The sequence below is a fragment of the Rhinoraja longicauda genome, chromosome 5 (genome assembly GCF_053455715.1).
Source record: "Rhinoraja longicauda isolate Sanriku21f chromosome 5, sRhiLon1.1, whole genome shotgun sequence".
Lineage (NCBI taxonomy): Eukaryota > Metazoa > Chordata > Chondrichthyes > Rajiformes > Arhynchobatidae > Rhinoraja > Rhinoraja longicauda.
The window spans coordinates 74,616,878-74,627,560 of record NC_135957.1 but is presented as its reverse complement, the minus strand read 5'-3'; the positions used below and the strand labels follow the sequence as shown (position 1 = coordinate 74,627,560).

Genomic DNA, 10,683 nt, shown 5'->3' with positions numbered 1-10,683 from the left:
TTTACACAAATGATGGTAGGTGTATGGAACGAGCTGCCGGAGGAGGTAGTTGAGTCAGGTACCAATGCAACTTTTAAGAAACATTTAGACAGGTAGATGGATAGGACAGGTTTAAAGGGATATGGGCCAAACGCAGGCAGGTGGGACTAGTGTAGATGGGACATAGAAACATAGAAAATAGGTGCAGGAGGAGGCCATTCGGCCCTTCGAGCCAGCACCGCCATTCATTGTGATCATGGCTGATCGTCCCCAATCAATACCCCGTGCCTGCCTTCTCCCCATATCCCTTGATTCCACTAGCCCCTAGAGCTCTATCTAGCTCTCTAGTGACATGTTGGTCGCCGTGGGCAAGTTGGACCTGTTTCCACGCTGTATGACATTGTTTTGAAAAGGTAACTGGTTGCAGAAGGGTTATTTTCAAACAGTGTAGATCTGTCACAAATAGAGTTCTAAGTATTATTTCCAATGTCTGCTACAAAGTATTTGGATGTAACTTTAATGCAACCATTCACAGTCCTGCAGTTGATTTAAAAAATGCATTGGGAATTCAGACCAAATATAAATTGGGCAGAAGCCAATTTTGAGAAGTCAGTGATTTAGGCTCAGTACTTGGTGTGTAATGTGAATAAACCCAATTAATTTGGATCAGGAGGGTTTACTGAACACAACAGTGGCCATTAAAGATCAGAGAAACGTAGCGGACCACGGTGGATAAATCACTGAAGGCTCGCATGGGGTGTGAGAAGCCAAACCAGGCTTTTCAATTGTACTGCTGGGACAATATGACACAAATCAAGCAGAATGCTTGGCCTTGATAAGCCTTTGCACTTGGGAGCACCATCACATTCTAATCTCCAAGCAGGGATAGCGAAAGCCCTGTTGATAAAAAAAACGGAATAATGTCTGATTTTAGAGCAACTAGTTAGCAGTTCACAGGGGCGGCAGTGTCAAAGCAGTAAGAGCTGCTGCTCCACAGAACCAGAGGCCCGGGTTTGATCCTGATGAGTGCCGTATGTGCGGAGATCGTACGCTCTCCCCGTGACCTGCGTGGGTTTTCTCCGGGTGCTCCGGTTTCCTCCCACACTCCAAAGACGTGCAGGTTTGTTGGTTCATTGGGTTCCGTAAAATTGCTCCTCGCGTGTAGGATGGGATAGCGTAGAAGCAGTGTACGAGTGCAGGCCTAGCGTACGAATGATCGATGGTCGGCATGAACGTGTTGGGTTGAAGGGCTTGTTTCCACGCTGTATCTCCAAACTTTAACCTCAGTGAACGCAAAGCCGCTGAAACCGTTTTCCTTCAAGGAACACCAGATTAGTCACGTGTACATTCTGTTCAGCTGAATCAGATAGAGTGAAATTGGAGTCTGAGAAGGTGAAGCATCTAACAGACAAAGTCAAAGAGCCCATTAGTAAAATGTTTATTTTCAGTTAGCCATCGACCAGCAGGGAGATTGTCAAGAGTATGCTGTCACCAGTTACCAAGAGTGATAAAGTCGCACAGCACGGAAACAGGTCCTTTGGCCCAACTCATGCCTGCCATCCCAAGATGATAAAGGAAGTACCTTTGCAAAGGAGATGAGGAGGAATTTTTATATTCAGAGGGTAATGAATCTGTGGAATACATCGCCACAGAAGGCTGTGGAGGCCAAGGGGCCTCAATGGATATTTTTAAGTTGGAGATCGATAGATTTTTCATTAGTACGGGTGAAAGGGATTATGTGGAGAATGCAGGAGAATGGGGTTGAGAGGGAAATCTATCAGCTATGATTGAATTGCGGAGTAGACCTGATGGGCTGAATGGCCTAATTCTACTCCTATAACTTATGAACTTAAGTCCCAAATTAAGCTACCCCCATTTGCCCGCGTTTGGCCCATGTCCCTCCAAACCTTTCCTATCCATGTACCCGTACAAGTGTCCCTTAAGAGCTATTATACTACCTGCCTCAACTACTCCCTCTGGCAGATCATTCCATGTACCCACCGCCCCTCTGAGTGAAGATGATGACAGTTTAAGTAATAAGAGGTTAACAGGATGGTATCTGGAAAAGGGAGTTGCTGTATCTTCGTGTAGTGAGTTTGATGGTGACAGGGAGTTGGCAAGCAACCTCACCAGTGTCTTCCTAAATTGGACAGAGATTTGCCTCTGCTCTATGTAGCTGCATTGTGTGAAGATAGGCAAGCTCAATACATCAGATGGACTGTCCCCATACGAAACATCGTATTAGTTATCATTTGATTTATTATAAACGGAAGAATTAAGCTATTCTGCGCTAAACATTTTTTGTTTTCTTTTTCTTGTGGATTGACGTAGAATGTTTACTTACATGCCTCCAGCTCTGGCAAAGTGATGAGTTTAGTGAAACACACAGAACCTTAGTTGCTTGCTGTGCCCATACATGTCCTTAATAAAATCTCCAAGACCATGGAGACCAAGCAATAGATCACAATTGATTATTAAATAAATTTACTGATGTAAGTTCACAAACCCCTCTCTCCAGCCACACTGAAGTCACTAGCACGTTGCATAAACTGAAATATTCATGTAAACTAACGCGAGAGAGAAACGCACTCCTCAAAAAACAGCAAATCTTAGGTTTTTTCACAACAGCTCACGTATGAATTGGTAGGAAGAGCTTTTAACTCTTTCTCACGCCGGGACATAGAGTCATAGAGTGGAAACAGGCCCTTCGGCCCAATTTGCCCACACCGGCCACCATGTCACAGCTACATTAGTCCAACCTGTCTGCGTTTGGTCCATATCCCTCCAAACTTGTCCTATCCATGTACCTGTCGAACTGTTTCTTAAATGTTGGGATAGTCCCAGCCTCAACTACCTCCTCTGGCAGCTTGTTCCATACGCCCACCAACGTTTGTGTGAAAAAGATATCCCTCAGATTCCTATTAAATCTTTTCCCCTTCATCTTGAACCTATGTCCTCTGGTCCTCGATTCCCCTACTCTGGGCAAGAGATTATGTGCATCTACCCAATCTATTCCTCTCATGATTTTATACACCTCTATAAGGTCACCCCTCATCCTCCTGCGCTCCAAGGAATAGTAACCCAGCCTTCTCAACCTCTCTCAAAAACTCAGACCCTCTAGTCCTGGCAACATCCTCGTAAATCTTCTCTGAACCGTTTCAAGCTTGACAATATCTTTCCTATAACATGGTGCCCAGAACTGAACACAATACTCTAAATGCAGTTTCTCACCAACGTTTTATACAACTGCAACATGACCACCCAATTTCTATACTCTTTTCTCTGACTGATGAAGGTCAATGTGCCAAATGCCTTTTTGACCACCTTGAAAGACTGGAGCGCCTAGGCTTGTATACACTGGAATTTAGAAGGATGAGAGGGGATCTTATCAAAACATATAAGATTATTAAGGGGTTGGATACGTTAGAGGCAGGAAACATGTTCCCAATGTTGGGGGAGTCCAGAACTAGGGGCCACAGTTTAAGAATAAGGGGTAGGCCATTTAGAACGGAGATGAGGAAAAACCTTTTCAGTCACAGAGAGTTGTAAATCTGTGGAATTCACTGCCTCAGAAGGCAGTGGAGGCCAATTCTCTGAATGCATTCAAGAGAGAGCTAGATAGCGCTCTTAAGGATAGTGGAGTCAGGGGGTATGGGGAGAAGGCAGGAACGGGGTACTGATTGAGTGATCAGCCATGATCACGTTGAATGGTGGTGCTGGCTCGAAGGTCCGAATGGCCTCCTCCTGCACTTATTGTCTATTGTCTTATCTACCTGCGACTCGAGCTTCAAGGAACCATGCACCTGCATATTCAGGGACTCACCTTAAAGCAGATCGGAGAAGTGCCCCCACAAAGAGGACAGTCGAAGGTTTAGAGTTTTGTCTTAACTCAATTCTGCCACACTTACACTCAACAGCACAGACTGACTCCCTTCAGCCTGGGTCACTGATAATCCTTGGTGTAATGTCCCTGAAGTTAAAACGACCTTCTTGTGTTATTGTCTTTCATTCTTCAAAATGCCTGCTCGGATTGCAAGGTCACTCTTGTGCAGCTAGAGTGGCACGGTGGCGCAGCGATAGAGTTGCTGCCTTACAGCACCAGAGACCAGGGTTCGATCCCGACTACGGGTGCTGTCTGTACGGAGTTTGTACGTTCTCCCCGTGACCTGCATGGGCTTTTCCGGTCTCCTCCCACACTCCAAGGACTTACAGGTTTGTAGGTTAATTGGCTTGGTATAAGTGTAAATTGTCCTTAGTGTGTGTAGGATAGTGTTAATGTGCGGGGACCGCTGGGCCGAAGGGCATGTTTCCGTGCTGTATCTCTAAACTAAACTAAACTTAAAAGAAACATAACGTCTACAAACTGGACATTATATGAATATGACACAAAGTGCTGCAGCAACTCACCGGGTGAGACAGCATCCTTGGAGAACATGGATAGGCGACCTTTCTGGTCAAGACTCTTCTTTAGCCACTCCAGAGCCACAACATCACCATTGAGTTACTCTAGCACTTTTCTTTTGGTAAATCAGCATCTGCAGTTCCTTGTTTCTACATTATATGAATTTGGAAGATTTCTAGATTTGTTAATTGAAACATTCACATCCAAGCATTCAGCTAACTTTGAGTCAAAGAGTCGTACAGTATGGAAGCAGGCCCTTCGGCCCAACTTGTCCAAGCCCCATCTACACTATTCCCACCTGCTTGCATTTGGCCCATATCTCTCTAAACCTATCCTATCCATGCACCTGTCTAAACGCTGTAAAAGATACATTAAATTCTTAACCGCTGCGATAATACCTACCTCAACTACTTCCTCTGGCAGCTCGTTCCATAAACCAACCACACTTTGTGTAAAAAATGTACCCCTCAGGTTCCTATTAAATCTCTCCCCCCTCACCTTAAACCTATGCCCTCTGATTCCCGATTCCTCTACTCTGGGCAAAAGCATTTACCCGATCTATTCCCCTCATGATTTTGCACACCTCTATAATCACCCCTCATCATTGTGTGATTGCAAATGCAAAAGGGTGTTGACCCGAAACGTCACCCATTCCTTCTCTCCAGAGATGCTGCCTGTCCCACTGAGTTACTCCAGCATTTTGTGTCTATCTTCAGTAAACTCTGGAACATTGGTTTCCCACTTTTCATGCCTGCAAATCATGGGGTTAGGACTGATTGGTGGAATAACTTCAAAATGCCAAATGGCAAACTTATTATTTATTTTCTTTCAACTGCTGAGGTCGCAGTTCTATCAATAAGTTGGTCCATTGGCTTATTATATCAGGTTCCACTTCTTTTTTTTAACAGTTCCTTTCGGAGCCACTTTTCGTTGATATCCTGTAAATTGATTCACAGAGGAAGAGTCTGAGGTATTTTCCAATCCCAGCACTTTTCTGATCCAGTAATGACTACCATCAATCCAGCTTCAAAAACGCTACCTATGAGAAAATAGAGAGAAAATATAATTAGGCTCCTGAGGCATTTTAAGATCAACTGACCTTAGCAGCATCAGGTAGATACATTGTGACAGATGAGACAACCATATAATGCAAGGTCCTCTTCAAACCCACACATAACTGCAACTTCAGCTATTTCCCCCAGCTTTCTGAAGCAATCATAGTCATAAAGTCAAACACTGTGAAAACAGGTGCTTCAGCCCAACTTGCCCACGCCGACCAACATGTCCCATCCGCCTGCGTTTGGCCCATATCCCTCTAAACCTGTCCTATCCATGTGTACGAAGAAGGGTCTCGACCCGAAAGGTCACCCGTTCCTTCTCTCCAGAGATGCTGCCTGTCCCTCTGAATTACTCCAGCATTTTGTGTCTATCTACCCGTCCAAATGTTTCTTAAACGTTGCGATAGTACCCGTAAATCATCAGAACTCCCTGGTTTCTATGACAAAAGAGGGCAGAAGCCCAGGTAGGTGGTGGGGTGGGGTTTGGGGAGGATGGGGGGGGGGGGTGATGGAGACTGTAGGAACGACACATCTGGGAGGCTGGCAAATAAGCGGGAGATAGAAAGAATGCAGGGTTGTACTGGAAGGCCTTCAAAGAAGAATGAGCAGATGAAACAGCAGAATCAGGCAGAGTGGCCAAGAGAAGGGTCGGTAACTCTCTGCAGTGGTCAGTGGGGAGAGTAAGTCCGTGAGGGGCAGATTGGTGAATAATGGAATGGAGACCAAAAGACGAGAGCGCTTAGAACTAAAACAATGTTTAAGAAACATTTGCATAGGTAGATGGATATGACAGGGTTTAGAGGGATATGGGCCAAACACAGGCAGGTGGGACTAGTGTAGATGGGACACGTTGGATAGGAGTAGGCAGGTTGGGCAATGGGCCTGTTTCCACATTGTACGACTCTATAACTCACAGTCAGCAGCTCAAAACAATGTACGTCCAGAGCACGGGAGTCCATGAGCAAATCAGACAGAAAGCACAGATCATTCACATTAACCCAGTGTCGTGAACAGGAAGGAAAGGCACTGCCCTGAGCAGAACTGGCAACAAAGGACAGAAATGGACACTGCAGGAAGTAGACCCTATTTTTATATAGAGGCAATTTTCGGAAAGATGCCCAAGTGAATGTTGACAAAAACTTTCTTGAACTGCTACAAATGTAGAGGGCATACTGGCAGGTTGCATTATGACCTGCTTTGGCAACTCGAACGCCCAAGAACGAAGGAGATTACAGAGTGGTAGACACCACCCAGTCCATCGCAGGTACTGACCTCCCCACCATCGAAGGGACCACTCAAAAAGGCAGCCAATATCAAAGACCCACATGACAATACCAAAGACCCAGCCATGCTCTCAGTCACCCGACTGCCTTTGATCAGACTTTACTGCCTTTACCCTGCACTAAACATTATTCCCTTATCATGCATCCGTACACTGTAAATGGCTCGATTGCTGACTGGATAGCATGCAGCAAAAGGTTTACACTGCACCTCGGTGACCACCAAATTCAAGCATTGCTTCTTCCCAAAAGCCATGGTGCTTTTGAACACTACACAACCTCAACACTGCATCTTTTCCGATGCTCCACCAATTGTACTTGAGTTTGACCTGACTGTATTTATGTATAGTGTTATTTGATCTGTTTGGCTAGCATGCAAACCAAAGCTTTCACTGTACCTGTACACGTAGCAACAATATACAAACTATTATAGACTGTCCTTGGTTGCAGTAAGGACCACTGATTTTTTTACACTCGGATAGTGGTTATCAATTTATTGAATTATGTTGTTTATTATATATAGTATCTGCTTGTATTGTATTTCATGGGCCTATTATGCTGCTTCAAGTAAGAATTTTGTTATTCCGTAGTTGAATCATATGTCGGTTAAAGATCCTTGACTTGATAAGGGAGATGAGTGAATGGATGAGAAAGAAGAGTTAGGTATGTTTTGACAACTCGAAACAGCATCTTTTGCACAGAATCATACAGCATGGAAACAGTCCGAGCCATCGAATTAAGTGCCCACTTGCACTCACCCTGTTTTGTTCTTCCCACATTACAATCCCCCCGGATTCTAATACTCATTAACACACTAGAGATAATTTACAGTGGTCAGTTAACCTACTGCGTGACCTGCGTGTGTCTGGGATATTGGGGTTGGAGGGAAGGGGGGGGCAGAGAGACAACTGGAGAGCTGACGGACACCCATGTGGCCACAGGGAGAACATGCAAACATCACACATACAGCAATGGACTTTAAGCTGTTTTCTCACTAATATTGGGGCTTTTTAACCTATTTAACCTTTTCTTTGTTATGTATTGAACTTTTTCTTTGTTATGTGTGCTATCTATGAGCACTGTATTTACAAATATGTTGCGTGCTGCGAGTCAGAATTCCATTTGTTCTGCTTTCAGTACATATGATAATTAAACACTCTTGACTCTAACAAGACTCTAACTCTAAGAAACAAAGAACTGCAGATGCACGTTTACAAAAAAAGGTACAAAGTGCTGGAGTAACTCAGCGGGTCAAGCAGCATCTTTGGAGAACACGGATGGGTGTTGTGACCCTTCTTCAGACTCCTGATTGAACCTGGGTGGTTAGAGCTCTAAGTTAGCAAATTTACTAACTTTAATTAAATATTCATAAGTTCATGAGTTATAGGACCAGAATTAGGCCATTTGGCCCATTGCCTACTCCACCGTTCAATCATGGCTGATCTGTCTTTATCTCTCAACCCCATTCACCTGCCTTCTCTCCACAACCTCTGACACCCATACTAATCAAGAATCCTACAATCTCCGCCGTACAAAATACTAAATGACTTGGCCCCCACAGCCGTCTGTGGGTAATGAATTCCACGGCCTTCTGTGGCAATAAATTCCATATTTCCAGTGGCAAGGCATTCATCTACAATAAATTCGCCAACCTATTTCCAAACTATCTCTCCCGCTTCCATCCCATAACTTTAAAGAAAGAAAATGCCTGCCACAAACTTTCATGCAGATCAGCCAGTCCACATAAAATGTCCGAAGATAGACACAAAATGCTGGAGTAACTCAGCAGGACAGGCAGCATCTCTGGAGAGAAGGAAATGGGTGACATTTCGGGTCGAGACCCTTCTTCAGACATAAAATGGCAGTGGAGCAAGAATATGACAATTTCACCGCACAGCACCACCTAGCAGTTAGACCATGCAACTGCAGCCAGACTTTAATCAGACTTTAAAAATCTCACTGCAAAGTAGCAGCCATCTCATGATAAAAATATCATGACAGAGAAAACGTGAAACTTTTGAGAATTCAGATTTGTTGTTTTCAAAGCACCCCTACTGGCATCTCACCAAGTGAATTGAATCTCCTAGAGTCATAGAGTGATACAGCGCGGAAACAGGCCCTTCGACCCTACTTGCCCATGCCGACCAACATGTCCCATCTACACTAGTCCCACCTGCCTGCATTTGGCCCATATCCCTCTAAAACTGTCCTATCCATGTACCTGTCCAAATGTTTCCTTAAATGTTGTGATAGTCCCTGCGGTATCTAAGGACTGCCTCAAAGTGTCCCTCAAAGACTTGGACATCAACCTCAGCACTTGGGAGTCTCTTGCTCTGGACCATCCAACCTGGCGTAGCAAGCTCACCACAGGAGCCCGTGCAGCAGAGAACAGATGCACTGCAGAGGCCCAGAGGAAACGCACCGCGTGCAAGGCCCAGGCTACCTTCACTTCAACTGCAGCACCCATCCACTTGTGTCCTACGTGTGGGCGTGCCTTCCGGGCCCGGATTGGCCTCCCCAGTCACTTCCGGACCCACAGTCACCAATCCTCCAACTGAAAAGTGAAGTCACGGTCATCTTCGAACCCGAAGGACGAACAACACCAACAATCTGTTGGAAAAGCTTTCTTTAAATCATAGCAGAGGCCAAACTGAGAGGATCCATATGTAGGGAAAAAAACTGCAGAGGCTGGTTTAAATCGAAGGTGGACACAAAACGCTGGAGTAACTCAGCGGGTCAGGCAGCATCTCGGGAGAGAAGGAATGGATAACCTTTCGGGTCGAGACCCTTCTTCAGACTGAGAGGATCCATATGATGTATTGCATTTTGCTGCATGAACACATGAAGGATAAGTGCAAAAACCATCAAAACAAAATTGGGGCAGCACAATGGTGCAGCTGGTAGAGCTGCTGCCTCAAAGCACCATAGACCCTTGTGTTAGAGTTAGAGTCATGCAGCACAGAAACAAGCCTTCAGCCAAACGTGCCCATAACGAGGTGGAAGGGCGGAGGTGGCGAAGGCCTGACCAAGGCTAGACCTATCTCAACCCACCAAAACGTCACCCATTCCTTCTCTCCAGTGATGCTGCCTGTCCCGCTGAGTTACTCCAGCATTTTGTGTCTATCTTTGCCCATGCCGACCAAGATGTCCCATCTACTCTAGTCCCATCTGCCCATGTTTGGCCCATTTCCCTCTAAATCTTTCCTATCCATGTATCTGTCCCAATAGCATCTCGGGAGAGAAGGAATGGGTGACGTTTCGGGTCGAGACCCTTCTTCAGACTGACATCAGTCTGAAGAAGGGTCTCGACCCGAAACGTCACCCATTCCTTCTCTCCCGAGATACTGCTGACCTGCTGAGTTACTCCAGCATTTTGTGAATAAATACCTTCGATTTGTACCAGCATCTGCAGTTATCTTCTTATACTATCTGTCCAAATATCTTTTAAATGTTGTTATAGTACCAGCCTCAACTACCTCCTCCGACAGCTTGTTCCATACACCCACCACCATCTATGTGAGAAGGATTCCTTTTAAATCTTTCCCCTCTCACCTATAAACCAGCATGTGCAGTTCCTCACTTCTATGTGTAGTTGTAGCGACCATAGAGAATGGTCCAGGTCGTCGAACCCTCGGATTGGCCAGCGAGGTCACGTGTGAACGCGACCATGGGGATTGGTCCAGGGAGCGACATCGCTGATTGGCCAGCGATGTCATGTGCGCTTTTGGCGCCCGAAATAGACAGTTCGGCGAAGTCTTCGAAGAAGACAGTAAGTTTTTGATGGTTGTCCTTTACCTTGTTGTTTAACTCTGTATTCGAATATTGCGGCTGCAATAAACTTCTTCTACAACCAACAAATTTTCGGACTCGCCATATAGTAGTATTAAAATTGATTTGATTCGATTTGATTTGGTGCAAAACAAGGCTTTTCCCTGTTCCTCGGTACATGTGACAAAAATAAACT

General features: G+C 45.2%; 1 protein-coding gene across 1 annotated transcript in view; it reads right to left on the bottom strand.

Annotated features, from left to right (window-relative positions):
* Positions 1-1,444: 1,444 nt before the first annotated feature.
* ube3d (ubiquitin protein ligase E3D) overlaps positions 1,445-10,683 on the bottom strand; it is a 118,945-nt gene continuing 109,706 nt past the window's right edge. The window contains exon 10 of the mRNA XM_078399821.1: positions 1,445-5,420. Within this exon, the coding sequence (XP_078255947.1) occupies positions 5,397-5,420 (24 nt within the window). The 3' untranslated portion in view covers positions 1,445-5,396. The remainder of the gene's footprint in view (positions 5,421-10,683) is intronic.